At 41.4% G+C, this 22,977-nt stretch overlaps 1 protein-coding gene, 1 long non-coding RNA gene and 1 pseudogene across 3 annotated transcripts; 1 reads left to right on the forward strand and 2 right to left on the reverse strand.

Moving 5' to 3' along the window:
- Positions 1-248: 248 nt before the first annotated feature.
- Positions 249-891, reverse strand: LOC147426421 (pentatricopeptide repeat-containing protein At2g42920, chloroplastic-like; annotated as a pseudogene).
- Positions 892-2,978: 2,087 nt separating this feature from the next.
- On the reverse strand, positions 2,979-10,974 carry LOC147426422 (putative histidine kinase 6). The gene is made up of 12 exons (XM_086499147.1): positions 9,635-10,974; positions 9,277-9,513; positions 8,904-9,073; positions 7,746-7,961; positions 7,481-7,667; positions 7,354-7,405; positions 6,393-6,622; positions 6,200-6,298; positions 5,228-5,931; positions 4,597-5,118; positions 3,746-4,248; positions 2,979-3,598 (listed from the first exon to the last, which is right to left on the reverse strand). The coding sequence occupies exons 1-11, from the start codon at positions 10,058-10,060 to the stop codon at positions 3,981-3,983; spliced, it is 3,111 nt and encodes a 1,036-aa protein (XP_086355273.1). The 5' UTR covers positions 10,061-10,974; the 3' UTR covers positions 2,979-3,598; positions 3,746-3,980.
- Positions 3,054-3,900, forward strand: LOC147426423 (uncharacterized). 2 transcript variants are annotated; one of them, XR_015186297.1, is made up of 3 exons: positions 3,054-3,203; positions 3,274-3,376; positions 3,780-3,900. It is a non-coding gene; the product is annotated as an uncharacterized LOC147426423 (long non-coding RNA). The 2 variants fall into 2 exon arrangements; XR_015186296.1 differs by having other exon boundaries at positions 3,759-3,896.
- Positions 10,975-22,977: the final 12,003 nt, after the last annotated feature.

The raw sequence follows: 22,977 nt of genomic DNA on the forward strand, positions 1-22,977 counted from the left end.
ATTGGGTCCAACTCCTGCACCTTGCATACCATCATACAAACAAAGGGCTTCATAATATTTCCCATTGTGATAAAGAGAAACAACCATGGAAGTCCAAGACACCGTATCTTGGAATGGCATACTCTCAAAAGCAACCCCAACAAGATAAAGGCTCCCACATTTCCACACATGTTGAGAAGCACGTTTTCTAATGTACAGTCTGGCAAAAACCCACTCCCATTAACAATGGCATGAATCCTTTGTCCCTCTTAAATGAAGCAGTTCCCTACACAAGCTTCGACATCACCTAAAAGAAAAACGCTCGCTGGTTCAATCCCCTCAGTCAGCATGCTTTTAAAGAGAGAAAGAGCAGCTGGGTTATGGCCGTTTTGAGTATAAGATGTCATCAGAGCACGGATAGGCATGCAGTCAAAAACATTAGCTGCATAGAGCACTTGTCCACATATCCTATACATGTTAATAAGCGCAGTTCCACATACAATGTCAGACTCAAATTGCTCAGCTACTATAGAGGCATGCACCGCAATTCCCTCTTTCAAAAGTGCCAGATAGGAGCATGCATTCAAAACACAAACAAATGTAATCTTGTCTGGCTTGATGGATCCTGACACCAGCCCTTTTCTTTGTATCTCAACCGTCTCCTTCTCCCCCTCATCCAACTGGCTGCTGGCCCTTCTCCAGGATGTGATGGATTCATTGTCTCCTTGCTCTCGGCGAGGTCAACATCAGCTACATACAGACAAACCCCTCTTCTGACACAAGCATGCGGTGGGTTCTGTAGTACTGTACCCTCGGCCTCACCTATTGCATCGCCTGTTCACCATCGTTTCGAAGGATGTCTCGCTTAAAGTTAAAGTCTGCTTTTCTACGAACAACCGAGATTTCAATCATCGGATGGTTGAATTTGAGCCAAGTGGCTCACTCCACGATCCAGAAAGTGAAAAAGTTCATTAGGCTCACCAAGTAAAGAAGCTCTTGTTGAAGAAAGGCATCTCCACATGCAATGGTACGTTTTGAAACAAAGCATCTCCTCTTGCAAGAGCCTTACGTACGACCTTGCCAAAAACGTTTTCTCTAACTAGAACAGAAAAAGCCACTTAAAGATCCCCATTCTTTTAGTCAAAATTTAAAGGATTTGCAAATTTTAGCACTAAAAGTTGTAGAATTTAATCAATTTTCTTCAAGGCAAGCTTGAAATCTAGCTGGGATTTTGCTATTGCAGTCAATTAAAACACATTAGAGACCATTTTTTTGCAAACACTGCCTTAGACTATCTCAAGGGAGAAACACAAAGAGAGGACGGCATCATAGCTCCAAAATATGTATATAGGAGTACTGCCAGCCGTCTTCGGCGGCCTCTCTCTCTCCTTCGCTCCCCCTCTGAGCTCTCTCTCTCTTTTTCGTTCCCCCACTTTTGGCTTATAGCCTTTATCTCGCAGAACGTGACACGTGTAAAGGGTCACGGCCTCCGCCATATTATGTTAGTAGATATTATATATATATATATTGTGAAAAAAATCTTCACATAATAATATCTAGAGGTAAATTGGCTACAACTATGTATTCTATATAAATTTCTCAAGGCACGCATATTTAAAAGCACACACATCCACATCCATACATGCACACAAAAATGTGTGGTTGTGTATGGTGAAACTACTATGCATTGATACTCTTGATGGGGTAGGGAAAGGTCTTTTACTGACCTTTCCCCGTAAAAAGTGCTCCCGCCATGGCTCCCGGCTCCCCGCCGGTTCACTAAAAGACCTTTCCCGACCATCAAGGTCTAGGGGAGGGGGGCCAAGCACTGGATTCTGACGACGAGCATGTGCAATCCTGCAGCGCAAGTACAGGCAGCCATTTTTCTGCATGCTGAGGTGTCATAAAATGATTGCCAATCATTGCCATGAGTGATTATGCGTGCTGATTTGTCTCACATCTGACGACCCATGCTGAAATTACTGTCAATAATGGACAGTAGATCAGTGGCCGAGATCCCCTGCCCCGCGACCCTGGACCTTGATGGAACATGTAAGTTGTTAGCACCATGATATTTTGGCGCCATTCCTCAAATGTGTGTAGGACCCTAAGGCCTTGATTAATAAACAGTCATGGTACACTTGCTTGAATGGAGAAATTTTATGTTTTTCTTGATTTTTTGGTATTATTTATATTTTTGTGGGTGCTCGAGACTAGTTACTAGGCCGGTTCACATTATGGAAGTAGGCCTTCAGAGTGTAAAAATGGCCGCCTCATGGAGATTGTTTCAACACCTTAAGTGGTATTAATCAACTACCAAGTGTGGAGCCTAGAGTGGTCTAAATACAGATACAACCCTTCAATTGGAAGGAATTTAGCAAGGGCAAGCCCTAGTGTTGATAAAGGCAAGATACCCACTTACACTTGAATAATTAGTCACCAAAACAAGGGAAGCTTAATGTGAGGAAACTATCTCAAGAGACTTGAAAAAATCTATAGGATGAATCTCAAGATGAGGAGCCTTGCGAGAAGGAAGAGAGAGAGAGAGTTTTTGAAGCCCAAGGACATTCGCATGAGACCTCAAAGGTCTATCCAATGTGCTTTGAACTCGCAACCTATGACCGAAGAGAACTGGGATAAAAAATCTAACAAGAGATTTCACTATTGAACTTGAAGGTCAAATATGACATATGGGACCAAAAGAAAGAAACCAAGTGGAGTGTGTCGAGCTTATGAGTGACTTCGAATGCTTGAGAAATATGAAAGTGAGCATCACAATTGAGAGTCCACATAGTAGATTTGAGAGAGAGAGAGAGAGAGAGAGAGTCATAGTAACAATCGCGGGAGAGAGAGAGAGAGAGAGAAGAAGAAGAGAGTTGTAACATTGTAGGAAACTATCCCTAAAGATCTAGCCGACGAGGAGAGCTGAACTCGAGACCTATTATTCAAGAGAGAGAGAGAGAGAGAGAGAGAGAGAAGAGAGATATTTTGACATGGTAGGACCTCATAAAGACGAGAGAGCTTTCAACAAGGACTATTGAACGCTGTACAAGGGAAGGACTCTCGTCTCGTCAATGCTCTTCCTATGCACAATTCCTGGTTTTGCGAAGATCCGAAAGGAACAATTCTTAGCGCCTGTGAAGAGCAACAGACTACCGTCCATAGCAGAATCACCAGCATTTCATTTCTCTTTGGATTGTGGTTCCACAGAACTTCCCAGTCATGTAAGGATCGTTGATGGGTTATTCTGCTTCCTTGGGTTATGAAATGGCTCTTTACTTCTCTCATCTACAGCTAGAAGGCCGTGATACAAATCTCAAATGCAGGCTAGGAGTCGTTATAAGTAGAGAGGTCTCTTGTCATGATGTGTTTCTTCAGATGGAGCAGAGTATCACATGTAAGGCTTTCACTTCTTCTGCATCTTGCCACCTACTATTTCGTTGAATTCATGTTATTCGATGAAGTAACGTTGATTGATTTCTCCACACAATTGTAAAATGTCTATCTGCTCATGTGAGTTGTCTCAGTTTCCATCGAGTTTGTTAATTACTCCATTGTCATCCATGAAGTTAAATTTGGGGTACACAATTGCATGCGATTTTGGTAATGGCAAACCAATCTGCACAGAATCACCCAGATAAGTCGCAAAAATCAATTTCTTTACACTATTGTGTGTGGATGCGCACGGCGCGGGGGGGGGGGGGGGGGGGGGGGGGGGGGGATGTCTTATGCATCACAATGATAGTGTTTACTCAATTATACTTACTGGTTAGATTTAGTTGTTTTGACATGTCTTGCAGGCCCACAATCACCTGCGCCGTGATTTGGAGCAGCTTTTGATGGCCCCCACCCAATCTGTCATATTAGAGCTCCATAGCAAAATTGAAGCATAAACCACAGTTCAAGGAGCTTGGTAGCCAGGTAAGCTTACTTTTAGTACGCAAGAAAGTGAGCACCAAAATTACTATTATCTGCAATTGGCTAGCTTGGGATTCTGAAGGTTATGACAATGCTGATTTCTCTGGAGTGGACGGCAACTCCAAGCATTTAGCGACCACTAGGTACAGTTGCTCTTCTTCGAAAGGTTTGGACACATATCCATCCATCCCACATTTCTCACATTCATCAGGGGTTGCTTGAATAACATCAGCTGTCATTGCAAAAATAGGGACATGCTGTCTACCCTCTCGAGTCAGACTCTGCTCTTTGCAGGTTTTCTGCTCGAGAGCCAAACGCTCTATTCTGCGGATGTGTTGTGTGGCCTCAAACCTGACACAAAACTTACGTGTAAGTAAGAACGTCTCTTTTAAGCGATTTCATTACAAAAAGGACTGGACGATCCGGATATCCGGTCTTGTAGTCCATGTTAGCATATCGTGCATACATTGGCAAGGGCCCTTGAAGGATATCGACAGGGTATTTTTGTTGCATAAATTCAAGCACACAATCACATGACTTCCATTGTTTCCCATTATTCAGTGGTCGATAGATTACAATGTTGTAACAATATCGCATGCAAAACAGAACACGTCTTTCTTATAAGATTGCACCACATGCAGACTAATGGAAATTATAAATGCACCATTGAGGTGGTTGGCACATGAGACATACACATACCCGTCCATCTCTGGCATTTGAATGTCCATAAAGCAGGCATCAAAGCTGTGAGGAGGCTGAAGAAGTGTAATTGCAGCTTTTCCACTGTCGCAACACTCGACACTCGCCCCATATTTCTTCAGGGCACCAGCGGCCACTCTCCGGTTGACAAGATTGTCATCCACAACAAGAATCTTTTTCCCATGTAAGAGGCTGTGCAGCTTCGTAGGTCCTTTGAGACCTCGCCCTTGGCATTCTTTGCTTCCCAAGCCAAGAGCTTGTTGAAGGCAGGCAGCCATCAAGCTGGGTCGCAAAGGCTTCATTATCACTGTTTCCACAAATCCCATGGCTTTTGCTTTTTCGGTCTCTGCAGGGGTGATTGAAGTTGCCAAGAGTATTAATTTTGGCTCCTTTTGAAGCTTCCAATGAGCCATGACAGAGTATTTTTGCCTAGCTTCAGAAATTACTGATGGGAATGAAAGCCCTGTGGATGCTCCCCATGCATCTTTATCAACAAGAATCATGTCGAGAGGCACCATTGCTCTGTAATACAGAGAGCATTATTCATATATGGTACATTGCAAATCCGAACAAAACTCGAAGGCATTTGTTTCTCTCATACCCTTACCAAAGAAAAGAAGGACGAACTAACCTGGCTTCGCCATTGGCCACTTTGTTCTGTCCCAACAGCACATGGACAGCAGCTCGAGAGTCATGATATACCTCAACATGTACCCCTAATCTTTGAAGGTGGTATTTTGTCACTTCAGACCGCACGTGCTTCCCATCGACGACAAGTGCTCTCATGCCCTTAAACCTGGTTGGCAATGGATCACTCAACGATCTTCGCTTATCCTCCACCCAGTTGGATGGGCCTTTCTTCAGCTCAAGAGTGCATGTGAAGGTTGATCCAACTTCTTCCACACTCTTAAACTTCATCTCCCCATTCATGAGCTCAGCAAGGCACTTGCTTATACTTAAGCCAATCCCAGTTCCTCCGTATGTTCTAGAGGTCGAACTATCTGCTTGCATAAAGGGCATGAAAATTCTCTGTTGAGCTTGTAAAGGGATACCGACACCCGTATCTTCAACACTCACAAATAGTCGAACCGAATCTCCCACTTCAAAATTATCGCATGGCTTGCAACTCCTGTTTCTAAGGAGCTCAAACATGTCCCAACTGTTCTGTTGGTCTGCTACTGCAAAACCACTTAGGGTGTTGCAGGGAATCACACTACAGAACTTTGGCCTGCCGTCTGTCAGCTCTTTGGACAAAGCCTTGGCACTGCTTGCTCGCACTGATTCAATATCCTCCCAAATATGGACGCATACAAAGATATGGCCAGTCTCTGTGAACTGAATATTATGTAGATTTCATCAGTCAAAAAAGTTACAAGTTTGAACACACGTGATTCAGAGGATGAAAGGCATGATGTATTTGTTTTAAAGTGAGTACAATCACCTGTGTGACTATCTATAGGCATGTGAATAGAACATGCACACATGTATATGCATGAATAGACAATTTGAAAGAAGACGCATAAAGCATGAAAACATATGTATGTAATTAAGAGAGAGAACCCCTTTATTAGCAAAAATGCTTTGCTTAAAAAGAGAGACTCACTTTGACAGAATTTCCCACGAGATTGGTAATAATTTGTCTGAAACGGCCTGGATCTCCAACAACTATATGGGGCACCCTATCCGAAACAAACCCAGCAAGCTTCCCCACAAGAAATAGAAAGGTTTGTCAAAACAATGCTTATGAGTCTAATTTGATTGGGCAGATGAATGGGGCAAGCATTGTATATGTGTACCTCTATCCCCTTGTCTCGAGTTTTCCCTGAGAAAAGAGAGAGCACATCATCAATGATAGTTCGCAGATCGAATGGAACTGCCTCCAGTTCAATGCGACCAGACTCTATCTTTGCCTGGTCAAGAACTTCATTGATCAATGTTATTAAGGCTTTGCCACTTGCTTGAGCAGTTCTGGCAAAATCCTGCTGGGTGGTGTCCAATTCTGTGTCCATGAGCATCTGCAGCATTCCTGCATTCAAAGATAAAAGGGGCATCTTTACATTAACGGAAAACAGGCGTAACTCTCACATATATGTCATCATTATCAATTGTGTATGTGTATCATTATTAATTGTACATTTCCTCTCAACATATGCAGTTAATGGATAATTGGTATCTGACAAGCTGATGTAAGAAAAGATGTAGTACTTGGTATCAGACATAAAATTGCCTTTGGTATAACCACTTGAGTAGTTTATATGTACCAGCTAATAGAAGTAAATATGGCAATGGTAGTAGAGTACATATAGCTGCAGAAGTGATTTAATATGAAAGAGGAAAATGATAGCTATAACACTAACTTAGAGATTAAGCTGGAAGATTGTTGTGATGGTTGGTTGTTGCCGCCGCTGATGAAAAGTAAGTGCATGGGCGAAAAAATGAACACACGTGTCTGATGTTGGGACATCTACGTGGATACACAGCAAATGCATGGAAAACAATATGCTCTGCCAATAGAGGCGATTGATGGGTGCCTCAAAAAGTAGGAGGCGAAAATGTATCAAATGTGTAGTATAATATGGCAGAGAGCCAAGAGAGCTCATCTTCAACATTATCACTCCATTCATATTAGAATAACAACAATTCTAGGATGAAAGATTTGCACAATATGGTCAGTAAGTAGTTCTAAGGTTAGCATTTCAAGAATCAAATTTTATTTGCTACAGTATAATATAGAGGACATCCCGTTAAGAAACGTACCCAATACTCCATTCATCGGAGTTCGTATTTCATGAGACACAGTTGCCAAAAACTGGAAAAACAAAAAATTGTTAGCAAGTCGGGCGGACTGTACAAATAAAAGCCTAGTTAAATACATGAAACCAACCTGTGACTTCGCAATGTCAGCAGCCTCAGCTCTAACCTTCAACTCCTCCATCTTTCGATAATCCTCTTCTACCTTCCTCACATGCATGTGTGCGTTATACACCATGGAGCAGATGAGTGCTACAAGTGCAAGCACTCCACTAGCAAAACCGATAGCTAGTCTTGCAAGCGGGGGTTTCCTTGCTAACCTGGCACATCAGTCAATTAAACAATAAGTGATCCGTTCTTCAAACAATGTGGAGCACTACTGGGTCTTGTCACCATACCTGCATCTCATTTCGTGCTTCCTGTAAGGGTCACCAAAATCCAAGGAGCTAACATGAGACGATGTCACATCTGAGAGGTCATCTGGTCCATACATCACAAGAGGCCGTGTTGAATTAGTTACGTCATATACATTAACAATGATGGCTTCCTTCTTTGCAAGCTGCTCTAGTAAGTTCTGTACAAGTGACTCAAAATCAAACGCTCCACCGAGGTACCTAGAACACACCATGGCAACATTAAGAAAGACTGCTTATGGTCAAGAAACATAAGCCTGCGTAATGGCAAACTAAACTTAGAACCCACTTTACATCCTTCTCACCCACATGCACAAATTCAGAAAAACGACGAATTCACCTTCAAATAGTTTAAACAGAGCTGCCAAAATGCATGTTTACGCGTAAAAATTCATGGATGCTGTCCAATGAAGTCATCATTCTCAGACCATAGCCTCATATTTTGATCTTGCGTTTTTGCTTCTGTTAGCTTGAACTTTACCTTTTACTCTTTTGGGCTGGAGCCAGCAAGGGGAAAAGAGCAAGTTTCGGAGTAAAGAATATTTTTATGCCATGTCATTTATTCCATGTCCCCTTGTTAGTAACGCCACCCGTAGGTGATGTCAGGGAATCATTGGAGTCGCCCAACAGAGTAAGTTAGCTTGAACTCAAGTGTTTCAATGCTGAAAGATAAAATCTCGTCCATATAAAACATGTCCACATGTTTAGAATTCAAGTGTTTCAATGTTGAACGATAATATTTCATCCATAAAATACTAGTTCGCACAAGTTAGAACTTGATTTGAAATATTACTTCTTGCAGAGTCTAGATCTCAATGCTGGTATGCTAGTCAAGCATATGGCATATGTTCCATGATCTGGTTTACGCAGATATTATCTCCGAAGGCACATCAATATGAATGTTTTCTATTTCTTCCTCATTTGAGAGTAGGTTCCTCCATTCTTAAAAACTAAGGTTAAAGCCGCAATTTTCAGGCTATAGACAATCTTTGTTATAGCACATTGATGTTTGGCAAAGAGCAAGATTTCAGATGCAAGGTTGATAAAGCCAACGAATTGGCACCACCAGAACACTATTGCACATAGCAGCACATCACAATTGTTCTTTCGAATCTCGATAGCAAATATAAAAGAAAAACACACCCTGCTGCTGTGTTCTTCCTCTCATCCGATGTTGCATCAGGAGGAAGGTCTTTGTTGTATACAGCAAATGTCAAGACAACACCCAAGTGGTTGGATTCCAAAAGCTTGAATGGGCTTGTGAGGACACCCTTGCCTGTCATTCGGGCTCTCAAGATATTTTCTCGATCCTCCTACAGCATAGGAACAACATTAGATGCCAAGGATAAAGTGAACAATACAAGAAACATCTCCAAGGCTACATCGCATGGTCGCACATTCATGCAGAATAAGTGCAGGCTAAATACCAAATATGTTACCTGTAGAACAAATGAGGCACACCTAAAACAGCCACATACATACACACAGTTCGCTGTCCAATGGTAGATATTCTCACCTCCCCTGACATCATATCAAGAGACGCCAAGTGCCGGAGTGTTTCTTGGAAGAGTACTGTTGGTGCGTACTCGTCTTGAACTGGACTAGGTTCCTTTGAGTGCATGGTCCTGATGACCCATCCTTGCTCACTTTCAAAAGCCGCTCGTTCAGCATGAAGGACCCTTTGAGCGTATGCTACTCCAGTCATAAGGGGCCGCTCAAACGCAGTACGGGCAGTGTAGGTTGCAAAAGTTTTCTGTGAAAAATTCATGGTGTCCCTTGGTCAATTGATATGTGACTTACATATAACCATGACGCATGCAAGTGACGCAATCGCATACACAGACACTAAGAATGAGGCTTGAAATAAAATGTACCTGATCAATTGCTGAAGGATATTTTCCCAAGTGGAAAGTAGACACCAGAATTGCCAATGCATGCACATGGTTCATGCTCACTGCAAATTGATGTTGGAGCATCCGGGCTCTTTCATCACACATGTTAACTAGTGTGTCCTCGTAATGCTTGTAGTGCTCACTGCTGAAAAAGTGGTAAACAATGCATGCGACGATAAAACCTGCAATGGCAAAGAGCCAAACTAGTGTCATCATGTTCCATGACCACCCGAGACGCTTGGCTCTTTGAGGAGGAGGTGGAGGAGCAAGATTAGAGAAGCTTGCGGTGCGGAACCACCACTTCGCTGCTAGCCTGCCCGGTCCAGGGGCATGAATTGGCTTCCGTATAGTGCCGTTGAGATGGGGTTTCTTGCAGAGAATGATCTTTGCATCGGAAGAGAAAGCCATGTTTTCTGGCAGTAATTGTCATGCATATGGGTCCAGCACGGTGCCGCACTGAAGCCAAAAAAGTGTTGAGAGTAGACTGAAGAACTCCTCTATCATCTCTCTGCTTGCTTGGCTCCAAAATCTTCAACACACCGCTGCTCTCGCGATCATATCAAATCACACCATTGCAGCTCTTTGCTTGTATAGATGCTTGTATGGAAGGTAGCCAGCCCGTATCATAAGTACCTTGAATTAAACTTTTACTCAAAAAGAGGCTTTACAGGTGTGCACGCAAATCGGAGCATCCTCTTCTTGGTCGTGGCCAGTATCTACTAAAACCCCTCATGCCCCTAACAAACAGAGCAATGGTGGACTACTGCCTGCTTTGTGGGAGATTAGCTTGAAGGAGAGAGCAGAGCCCCTTAATTGGCAAAGGTGAGTACTCAGAGAGGAGCTATGGAAGCCACATGAAGACGGAGTGGTTATGTCACAATGGACAGCTTGATGGAAACGAGAGATTTTTCCTGCCTATGGAAAGACCACCAAAGAGGAAGGGCTGCACTGCAGAGTTTAGTAGACGTAGTGCAAGGAGAAGGGAACCAGAGAAAAATGCTAAAGAAAGCTGGGTGCGGTAGAGAGTGCAAGAAATGCTCTCTCTCTCACACACACACACACTCTCTCACACACCCCTCTCTCTAGCTCAGCGCCCTCGTGGCGATTCTCATGACATGAGTGACAGGGACTTCCAAGGAAAGAGAGAGGTGCTCTGAAAGGAGCTCTCCCCCCCCTTTCTTCATGCCTAGCCTAGCAACACCAAAGGCGTATGCAAGCACAATTTTAAGGAAGGAGTTGTATTCAAAAGGCACGCAGAAATGTGGGTGCCCTCTCTCTCTCTCTCTCTCTCTCTCTCTCTCTCTGTGTGCTGAGCTGGTACTCTTAAGCAGCCCCTCCCTCCCCTCCTCTCTCTCTCCCTCCCTCCAAATTTGCTGATCTGAGCTTGCTCCCTCTAGGCCTTACGACACGCACATGCTCTGTCTTTGCTCCAGCCTCTCTCTCCCCCTTCTCTCTCTCTCTCTCTCTCTCTCTTTTTTTTGAGATAACGGAGAGCTGCCCTCCTTCCTGCGTGTGCTTGTTGTGCAAGAGTGCTTGCTCACGTTCTACATGGCAGACTTTTGGGTGCAAGCTTTCTTTGTTCGGACAAAAAGCCTTAGAGAGAGGAGAGAGAGAGGGGGGGCATTTTTTTATTGCTTTGATATGATTGGTCACAAGTATGCTCTCTTTTCTCTCTCTTTAACATTTTCCTGGTTTCCTAGAGAGAGAAAGGAAAATACAGAGACGAGGGCCAATTATGAAAGGATAATAGAATTTTTTGCGACATGCTCTCTCTCCTAACACACACTCGCTCTCTCTCACTCGCAATTTTTTGTGGGTTTTGGCAAGGGGGAAGCAGGGGGAATGATGAGTTGGGCTCGAGAAAAATCAAAGCCTAGCTCACGATGGACTCATTCCCTCAAAGAGACAAATCCAAAGACACTAGACTTGTGCTAGAGAGAGGAGGAGAGAGGGACTGCCACAGAATGAGTGTGTGCAAGAGGAGCAAGCCAACATAGAGATTTTATGAACCAGAGAGAGATGAGGACCGATTCCTGAATCATCAAAGGAGGAGTCTCTCTAATGATTATAACAAAATGTGTGAATTTGCTTCCAAATTGTGGAGGATTTTGAAGCAACTTTCACTTGAGGCTTAAGGGGGAAAGATACCCTAGCCCCCTCAAGGCGGGATGTTATATTCTTATCGGGTTAATATAAAATATCTCAACTCACAATTGTGAATATGGCCAAAAAAAAAAAAAAGGACAAGTTGATAATAATGTAAAATCTATTGGCAAGATTGTAGAAAGAGAGGAGCCTTAAGATCAAGCTTTTGATGGCTTTTCATTAAGTTTTGTGTCCCATGTATATAAATATCTCATTGATGAGTATTAATATCACCTTCTCAATGGAAGTTGATTCAGCAATAGTGTGAAAGGAAACAAGGAGATAACAAAGTAGACAGAGAGATAATCGACATTCCATGCATGGATGTTATGGTGCAAATGAGAGGAACAACATCACAACCAAGAGGTATAATTGTGGTCTCGATTTTGTAGCGCATCAGTTACATTAACATGTTATGTATAGCCTGTGATAGAATTGAATAAGGGACCCTTGGTCATTTCATATCATTGTGTCATTAAATCTAATATCTGACCAACCCAAATGATTTTCTCATATTAAACTGATCATTTAATGTGGGAGAATAAACAGGAACAAGGGTTAGAATATAGGCATGTGCTTATGGATCTATCTCAACACTAGGCCAAGGTTAAAGGGGTCCAAATGAGAGATGATCTATCAAAGAGCAAGGCTAGCTAATGGAGCTTAAAGACCTCCAATGGTTAGTGTAAAATTCTTTTGACCTTAGGCAAGCTAGGGTTGCCTATTGGAGGGGGGACCGGCTCCACATAAATCCGGTCCTCAACTCTTCTCAAGTTCTCTAAACTCTCTCTCTTGCAAAAGTATTGTTCATGCCAAGTCAATTAAGTACTATGGTTATGTTGCTACTGCTAATTAAGTTCACCCTCTATGTTTTCAAAGTAGTCTCACAAAAATGCTCACTCTAATTCTCCTAATTCCAATATTCTCAAAGTTCATAAGCCATTTCCATTACAATTGTCTTGATGATACTTTGACTTATCAGATACTCCTTCTATGACACTAATGAGGTTGAAGACTTCTCACCAAAAACTAATTAGGTATTTTTATTATAAGACTTGATGGAATATCAACATTAGAGGGCTATATTTGGATAAATGAAAATATTAAAATCTTTTATCACACCAATTAGCTTGTTCACTTCAAGTGACAGATCAACAAAAAGCATGCAATGGATAACCTATACTCAAAGTCAATACATCTTGTTGGCCTCTAATGTAGCCACATAGCCAGCTTTTAGGGATAGACATACACTTGCAATATTGCAAAAGTTTCACGAACAAGATTACCACAAAAATTGCCCCATGAATGTATATACATAGCCTGAAATAGAACCTTTGTTGTCCGCGTAGTCCACATTTGTGTAAATGTGTGTTTTACCAAGGACATGTGCTTTACTAACTCCAAAGCAAATGCACAACTCTCAATACCCTTTCTTGTTACACACGCCCTTCATTGCCTCCAAATGCTCCTTGGCAAGATTGGCCATAAACGTGTTAATAACTGCCACACACACATATAATGCATGCATGCATCCCCATCATAGCACATCATTCAATAGAGTACTTATTGGCTTTGCCCTCTCCATAATGGAATGCTTGAGCACTTAATTGATTACTCTTTTGGAGATACGTGATGAACCTTGTTGCTCCCCTGTCACTTCACATGCCAAGAATATATTTGGTTCACCCAAGTTCTTCATGTTAAAGTTTTGATACAACCTTTCCTTCAACGCATCTACCTCAAAGTTGTTCCAGTCTATGCTAAAAGCATATCATCCATGTAAAGAACAAAAAATCAATAGACTACCATCTATATATAGAGAGTCCAAAAAAAATTGTTATTTCTATACTCGAAACTTAAAAATACATCAAATCTATGATATCATTCTCTTGATGCTTGCTTCAAAGAGACAATGATCACTTTTGCTCCTTCTATAACCTTGGGACTTTACAAATGCATCAAACTTATGATACCATTTGGTAGGACCTTTCCATAGTTTAGTGCATATTTAAAAAATCCTCTCTAGAATTATATAGTAGAGAGGATGACTTGAATGACTATGAATAAGTGCATGAGGATTCTACACATTCCTTCTTACTACTAGTGCAACAAATCTCTCAACTTCTTAAAACGCGAAGCCCTACTACCTAAGAATTCACATCATACCTTTCATGAGTATTCATCAAGGAATGTAGTGGTATATCATGCACCTCCCAATAAACAATATAGGCATAGGTTCACAAAAGTCACTGTCAACAAGCTCTAAGAGTTCATTTTTGTAAACTATGACCGCTCAAAAAACACTAGTAAGCAACAAGAAAAATTGAGTGTGAAAACACACAATACCTTGGGGGATTCACCTCTTAAACATGTAAGTTATCTCACATGAGTTCAAATGAATAGGTTTTTAAATTGCCAAAAGTTTAAGATTTTAACAAGATTATATTAACAGAAGTTTTTTAATTGATTTTAGAGAAAAATCCCTAAGTTTTTGAAGAAAAAGGAGTCATCTTAAGTAAAAGGGTTTTTTTAAATATCCTTTGAATGCACACTACATGAATAGTTTCTTAAATGTCCACCCATTACTTACTTAGAAACCATGATCTTTGATGCTTGACATGACTTTATATAGATTCCATGAGAGCCTCCATTTTTGTATGATATAAGGTCACATTGAATTTTCCCTTTGCTCTAGGCATCACTATATTTGCATCAACACCCCCTTGATGAGTACTTTGTTTAGCAAAGGTAGTGTCCTAAGGAGCATAGTCTACCACCTCCCCTTTACCTTAATGCTTAGAAAGGCAATGTTGAGATATTAAGCTCAGCACATGGTATTCCTGGATGATTTATCACCTACGTTTGACATTGTACGGGGTAGTGGACACTAGGATCGGCACTACAATTGGACTACACCGACTTGGTCTACCTACCGAGAGTGATGCTGACTTATCTTTGCCAACTCAACTAGCGATTTCAGATTGACCATTGTATATAGTTCTTATTATGTTGTATTTTCCACGTATGTTTAATAGACCTTATCATTATTTTGAGTAGTGAAGAAGAAGCGACAAGTTTGTGCCTCCATCTCCTTTTTGTGATCTCTTGATTGTGTACACGCATGTGTGCTTGCAATAGCTCAAGCTCTTTTCTTCTCTATCTCTTTACATGGTATCAAACCCTAGTTGTGGCTAAAGAGATGTGAGCGAAAAGCAAGAGCAGCAGAAGTTAAAATTGAGGGCAAGGATTTCTCCATTCTCCTCCCCCTTATGTTGGTACCCCACACTCACCCCCGAGGGGTTTCGCTAATGATCTTTGCTTTTGATGATTTCTATGGGAGACGGTGCAACTCAAGATTCTATGTAGTCTTGAGGATTGATATTTTGCAACCAGATTTTAGTTTCGAGCAAGTTTCAGCCTCCATTCTAGAGTTAGAGTACATTTAGGGGCAAAAATTTAAAGGCAAATCTCCCATTTTGGTATAGCAGGGAGCTCAAGTCAGTGCTACAATTCTCACATCCACTATATAGTTGTGAAGAGGTGTATTGGGTGTATGTACACCTATTGTGGTCACATGTGATAGACATAGGCTATGTTTGATCAGCTATAGATTTTGTGCAGATTTCTAATTTTTTGCAAACATATCTAAGAATGATAGATTGAGTGCTATAGCTAGAGAGAAGCAGGACAAGAACAACTTCAATGCTTGGAAGCTTAAAATCACCAATTTCTTGATCGGTAAAGTTTATTGGGAGTACATTGAAGGTGAATAGGAAGACGCACCAATGTCGCCCTAGGAAAATCCTACTCCTCAAAAGGTGAAAGCCTTCAAATATTGGAACCAGGGACCACAAATTGTCATGTATTACTTGTTTATTAGTGTGCAGAATCCTATAATTGAGTGTAATACGATACCAATTCTCCCAAGGAGGCATGGAAATTTGGTCTCATTAGATGTGACCAACAATAAGGCAAGGAGTCATAGTTGAAGACATAACTCACACTATGAAGAAAATGGATCTATCAATAGTAATATTTATGAGTTGAAGCTAATGCATATATGTGAATCCCTTAGTGTACGCAAAAGTGCACACTTGCCAATATGTTTTAATCAACCTTGGTCAAAGAAGTCAATTGCAATACATGGAGATAATAATGGTCAAAGTGGAGTGTCATGGCTTTATATGGCCATTGATGTCTAAATGCATCACTTTGAGCCCGAGGAGAAAATGAATCCAATGGATTCCCTTAAGGACATGGCCACGATACAAGAGGAGAGCAAGTGATAAGTGTGCCACAAAGCAAAGAGAGTTTTCATTTAGGTTTTTGGGCCTTTTAAAGGCATTATCAAGAGTTCACACATGATGGCCGCCCAAGTTAGGCTTATCCCCAATAAATTTCGAAAGCCATCGCCCACCAGCTGACGTTTGCCTACAACAACACGTGGTTTTGCGTTCTAGCACTGAGCATCTCATATGCCTTCCTGTTGCTACCTGCTTGGGCCAACAAGTGAGCAAGTGTCTTAGAACGCCACTGACATTGTATGTTTTAGCATCCATAAATATCTCAAAATGCCTACAGTTCCTCAAGAGTCCAACATCAAAGCTCACCTTGTGTCTCAAGATGCTAGAAAATGTGTAGGTAATTCTAGTGTAGGTGACATGGACCCCAAGGATTTCATATTTATGCCATCATGTAAAAATTCTTGTGTATTAACATAATCGTATTAACATAATGACAAAAACATGATCACAATGAAGCCAATTAAGAATGACTTGGTAACCCACGGGCCCATCAAGAAATGCACGTGCAAGACATAATGTCAGGGCTCAAGAGGAGCAAGGACAGGATAGAGTGGAACCACAGGTTGCGGCTGAGCCTGAGCCACCTATTGTGCGTAGATGTGGACGTGTCACGCGACCTCCTGATAGGTTTGTTCCATCTATGAACTATGTCATGTTGACTGATTGCAATGAGCCTTCATGTTACAAGGAAGCAGTGCAAATGAAGGACTCCGGGAATTGGCAATTGGCCATGCAGTCAGAGATGACAGCTCTGCATAAAAACCAGACATGGAAGCTAGTTAAATTACCACAGGGCAAAAAGGCTCTACCTTGTAAATGGGTTTACAGGTATAAGATCACCGCTCATGATAGTCAACCAAAGTACAAAGCAAGGCTTGTTGCCAAGGGCTTTAAGCAAGAACAAGGCATTGACTTTGATGAAGTCTTCTCTTCGGTGGTCAAGATGACTACATTGAGATGCTTTCTTGCATTGGTTGCCATATTAGATTTGGTGTTGCACCAAATGGATGTCAAGACAACGTTCTTGCATGGTGATTTAGATGTGGAAATTTACATGCAGCAGCCAGAAGGGTTTGTTGAGAAAGGCAAGGAAGATTAGGTATGCCAGTTGTTAAAGAGTCTTTATGGCTTAAAACAATCACCGAGGGCATGGTACCATAAATTCCACAAGTTTATGCTTTCTCAAGGCTACAAACATAGTGAGTTCGATCACTGTCTATATACAAAGAAGGCTAAGGATGGCAGTTGGCTGATCCTTATTTTGTATGTGGATGACATGTTGATTGCTGGCAAGCACTTGGAAGAAATTTCAGCTTTGAAGTCAAAGATGGCAAAATCGTTTGACATGAAAGACATGGGTGAGGCAAGTCATATACTTTGTATGCGCATTGAGAGAGACAGATCAAAGAAGTTGATTTGGCTATGTCAAACAGAGTATATTGACAAGGTTTTGCAACGTTCCAATATGGAGAAGGGAAAGGCATTGAGTGTTCCATTGCCACCATATGTGAAACTTAGCAAACAAGATTGTCCTGTGTCTGAGGAAGAACAGGCTGAAATGGATAAGATTCCATATGCGTCTGCAGTGGGTAGTTTGATGTATGCAATGATTTCTACTCGCCCAGACATTGCATTTGCAATGGGAGTAGTAAGTCGATACATGTCAAACCCAAGCAAGAAACATTGGGAGGCAGTGAAAGGAATATTGAGATACCTGAAAGCTACAAAGAGTATGTGTATATGCTATGGGAGTCAGGAGCTAAGTGTAAAGGGTTTTACAGACTCAGATTATGCAGGTGACTTAGACAACCGAAGGTCTACGTCAGGGTATGTCTTTACATTGGCTGGTGGAGCAGTATCATGGCGTTCTAGATTACAAGATTGTGTTACTCAGTCTACTACAGAGGCTGAATATGTTGCAGCATCAGAGGCATGCAAAGAATCAATTTGGCTTAATCGACTAGTAACAGATTTGGGAATCAAAGAAGAGATGCCTGTGTTATATTGTGATAGTCAAAGTGCTATACAATTGGATCGCAATCCATTTTATCACTCAAAGACAAAGCATGTGGATGTGAAGTATCATTTCATCAGGGAAATGCTCGAGGATAAGCAACTTCAGCTTGTCAAAGTTCACACCACAGAAAATCCTGCTGATCTACTTACAAAAGGACTTCCCTCAGAGAGCTTTGCGCATTTTCGCAAGCAGTTAGGTGTAGGGTAGTACATCACTTTTCTACATCTCTTGTATATTAGCTTGTATAGTAGCTTCTCTCACACTTAAAGTACCACATTGGACTTTAAGTGGGAGGTTGTTGGGGTATAAAGCCCAATGTGGTCGCCCAGGTAAGTGGGCGGGCCGCCAGGTATGTACACATGTTCTTTTGTAAAAACCTAATAAGAACTCACTATGCTCTTACAGTAGAGCGAGTTCACCATATCGTCGTGCTCTTCTTCTCGCACTCTCTCGCGTCGCACTTCCACTCGTACTCCTTCACTATTGCCATGGAGAAGATAACCATCCTTCAAGGTGAATGGTTCTTCTTTCTTTCCCAATGCAAGGTCTGACATTATGTCTCTAAAGTCGGGGTCAGTAGTATACTTATCTATCATAGAAGATAGATCATTGTGAGTTTTTATAGACACCACATTAACTCTTGGTCATCTCATGAAAGTGCATCGCCACTTGATTATGCTTACCAGCAATGTGAGCAATATGAAAATAAATTTGAGCAATATGAATGTGAGCAATGTGAGCAATATGAAAATAAATTTGTGAAAGAAAATTTTCCCACCTCATTTGTTTATCAAAAAGCTTGGTTTGCCTCATGAAGTACTTGAGACTCTAGTGGTCCATTTCCAAAATAAATGGAGTCCCCAATAGATAGTGCTTCCATGTGTCTAGAGCATGTAGAACAACTAAAATCTCTTTTTTGTATATGCCCAAGACTCGTTCATCAGCATTGAGCCTTTGGCTCTCATATGCTATGGCATGCCCTTCTTGAAGCAAGCCTGTTCCAAGGCAATCACCATAAGCATGACATTGGACCTCAACTGGCTTTAAGAGATCCGGAAGCATAAGGATTGGGTGGGAGGTAAGCTTCTCTTTGAGCGTGTCAAAAGCATTTTGCTCTTTAGTAGTCCATTAGTACTTGACGTTCTTCTTTGTTAATTCATGCAATGGTCTCACTATTTGAGAGAATTTGGCTATGAAGTATCTATAGTATGCACACATACCAATAAAGCTTCTTAGCTCATGTAGATTCCTTGGATTACGCCATGCTTTTATTACCTCCAGCTTTGATGGATTCATACGGATACCATCTTGAGAGATAAATATGACCTCAGTATTGAATCTCTCGAAGAAAAAAATCACTCTTCTTTCGATTGATAAAAAGCTTGTTGTCTCTCAAAGCTTCAAAAATCACATGGAGATGTTGCTTGTGCTCCTCCAAGGACTTAGAGTAGATGATGATATCATCAAAGAACACTCCAACGAATTTGCGGTAGGGTCTAAAGATTTTCTCCATTAAACGATTGAATGTGGCCGGTGCATTAGTCAAGCCAAAATGCATGACTAGATATTCATAAAGACCAAACATTGTACGAAAGGTGGTCTTTATGATATCTTTATTCACTATCCTTATTTGATGATAGCCACTTTTAAGGTCAATCCTATTGAAGTAGGTCAAACCTTGTAGCTTATCTTTATTCACTATTGTTATTTGATGATAGCCACTTTTAAGATCAATCCTATTGAAGTAGGTCAAACCTTATAGCTTATCAAACAGATCTACCCGCGGTAAAGGAAATCTGTTTTTGATAGTTATATGGTTTAGTGCTCGATATTCCACACACATGCGATATGTACCATCTTTCATTTGCACTAAAAGGACTAGAGAGCAAAGGGAGAGGATCTAGGCCTCACCATTCCTTTGTCTACCAATTCTTATACTTGCCTCATGATCTCCTCTTGTTGAGCTTGGGAAACTCGATAAGGAGGTTTGTTAGGCGGTGAGCTTCCTTGTAGGAGCTCAATTCGATGGTCATGATCCCCTCATTTTGGAGGTAAGTCCATAGGGATATCATTGATAAAAACATCTTGGAATCCATATAGAAAATTAGACAAGTCTAAATGTTCTTGATTCCTAACACTTTGCTTTGTTAAAACATTAGCATCATTTAGAGACTCTTTGACAAAAATCATGTACGTAGAAACTGAGCTTTTCATTGACTTATCAAAAGCAGGTGAATTTACAAGTGGTATAGTACGATTGGACTCATTAGCATCTATATACATGCTCTTTTCCTTGTAGGTGAAGTAGATTCTCGTTTCAGGGAACTTCATGTTGGCAGTCATGCGGTTGAACCATGGTGCCCCTAGGATAACATCCTCATGTTGGAGAGGAGAGATTAAAAAGTCTTCTTTGTTGACATAGATTTGGAAATGAAGCCTCAACTTCCTAATCAAGGGAGTAGTCTTGTTTTCCCTTGAAAGATCCATCGATAGTTACAGTATCTCCCATCTCAAAAGCTTGAATGCCCAACTTAGTGGCCAACTCCATTGCAATGAAGTTGTGAGTAGAGCCAGAGTCAAACAAGATGAAGGAATCATACTTTCTTATCTTTTCACAAGCATAGGAGAGAGGTGATCCTTTGCAATGAGAATCCTCTTTTGGAGCTTTGACCATGGAAGCTCTAGGAGTCTCAGTGTGGGCATTTCTTTTGGGGGAAGAACGATAGCCATGTCCCTGATCCCCACACTTAAAACATTTTTGGTCCTTACAAAATTTTTCTAGCTCTTCAGGAAAGAGTTTATTTTTACCTTTGTAAACTCACTTCTCCTTGGGTTGATTGTTGTTTTTGGAATTACCTTGGGAAGAGTTTTGGACATTGTTTTTTCCCTTTGCATCATTTTTGTCTTTGCTTTCCATGCGCTTGGCATTCCTTTTAGCCCCGTGTTGAAAATTGATGCACGAAGCAACCATAGTGTGGTGGATTACTTCGGTGATAGAACAAGGTTGTTGAGAGTTGACATACTCAATCATTTCTTCAGGTAATCCCACACAGAATTGTTGCTTTTGCTTGGCAAAGTCTATCTTTTGAAAGACGGTAGCCTTGAGATGTAAATCCCAAAACTTGTCCACATATTTGTGGATAGACTCGTTGAAGAGAAACTTCAGACTCCACCGTTTGGTAAGCACTTTGTCCTTTGCATCGCTTGCAAGGAATTGCTTCATGATGGAAACTCATAGAGTTTTCCATGTATTGGGGGGCCACCATTGATGAGTAGATTTTTCGAAGTGCATAGCTACATGGCATAGCTTGGAGGACTCCGTGAAGCCCTCGTCTCCAAAGGCAGCATCAAACTGTTAGATGAAGGCCAATACTTTGTCAGTAGCACCAAAGGTGCAATCATAGGGGAGAAAAGAGATAGTCTTTCCTCCCTCTTTGAATTTCTTGAGATTTTGGGACCTTCTCCACCCAGGGTAGGATTTGCGATGTCCTCTCCTCTTTTATTCTCTAGGATAATATCTGCTGCTTTCATCAGAAGAGGATGAAGGTGAAGAAGAAGGAGAAGAGGGTGACCTTTTTCTTGCCTTTTTCTTCCTTTGTTTCCTCTCTTCACTTTTGGAGTGACCGAGAGAAGGACTATGGATTGACCATTTCCTCTTGGGAGAAGTTGGCGATCATCTAGACCACCCTCTTTGTGGAGCCACATCTTCAGAGGAACTTAGGGATTCGTTTCTTTCTTGTTCTTTGGATTCCTCCTCTCTTATGGGAAAGAGTCTTCTTTTGGGAGTTTCATCAAGAGGCCTCTTAATCTCTCTCTCCTCTTGGAGAGGAAGGGAAATCTCATAAGCACGAAGTTGTTGAGTAACTTCGGCTTGCAAAGCAGGGTTGCACATAGCCTATTGGAACCTAATAACAAGGTAGTCTAGAAACATGGGGACATCATCATTAGGACCTTCATGTGCAAAATCAAAGTTATCTATGTTCATTCTACTCTCTTGATTATTGTGAGCCACGCTAATTAGACTTATGTATAGATTACTTTGTGCTTTGGTACCCTCAAAAACCTTAGTCGCTACTCTTCTTTACCTTTAAAAATTAGTTCTCAAGCAACCACACCTGTGGTTTAGAGTCGGTTGATTGCAGAGACTAGTGGAGAGGGTCTAACATTGTTCGGTTGATTATGGTTCCTGTTGAGCTTGCTCGTAGCTCAATAATGGTTAAGCCAAAGGCAAGCTCCGAGAGACTCCATTATTAAGAATATAGTTCCCAATGGTGTACCTCAAACTAAGTCCTTCTCAACCAAGATAATAGATCCCTGTCCCACTTACCCTATTGCAATGAATAGGTCCAACCTTTCATGACAGCTTTTCCTAAGCAAGAAAAGAGAAACCAGTAGCTCTAATACCAATGTAATGGAAATGGCCTATGAACTTTGAGAATAGCTGAATTAAGAGAATTAGAGTGAGCATTTTTATGAGACTACTTTGAGAACATAGAGGGTGAACTTATTTAGTGGTAGCAACATAACCATTATACTTAATTAACTTGGCATGCACAATAATTTTACAAGAAAGATAATTAGAGAACATGACAACAACTGAGGATCGGATTTATGTGGAACCGGTCCGCCTTCCATAGGCTTTTGTATTATAGGCTTTGCAATTCATACAATGAGAGAGAGAGAGAGAGAGAGAGAGAGAGTCGGAGAGTATACCCCCCAAGTTAGCCCCTAGCTTCCTTGGTCAAGCCCCCCTTGTAGCTCATGCTGGAAGTTGATTGGACCCCTTCAAGCTTATCCAATCACATATAGAGTGCATATCAAGCAACCATGCTAGCCTTGGGACAATTGTCCCCCTTTCC

This window comes from Adiantum capillus-veneris, chromosome 24 (assembly GCF_014529385.1).
Source record: "Adiantum capillus-veneris isolate H3 chromosome 24, ASM1452938v2, whole genome shotgun sequence".
Taxonomy (NCBI): domain Eukaryota; kingdom Viridiplantae; phylum Streptophyta; class Polypodiopsida; order Polypodiales; family Pteridaceae; genus Adiantum; species Adiantum capillus-veneris.

What these genes read in the sequence shown, in the direction of transcription:
- LOC147426422 (XM_086499147.1), bottom strand. Translation starts at nt 10,060, where the DNA reads ATGGCTTTCTCTTCCGATGCAAAGATCATTCTCTGCAAGAAACCCCAT. An exon ending in AAGCACGAAATGAGATGCAG is followed by an intron (nt 7,668 to 7,745) that starts GTATGGTGACAA and finishes CTGATGTGCCAG; the next exon opens with GTTAGCAAGGAAACCCCCGC. An exon ending in CTCGAGACAAGGGGATAGAG is followed by an intron (nt 6,299 to 6,392) that starts GTACACATATAC and finishes CTTGTGGGGAAG; the next exon opens with CTTGCTGGGTTTGTTTCGGA.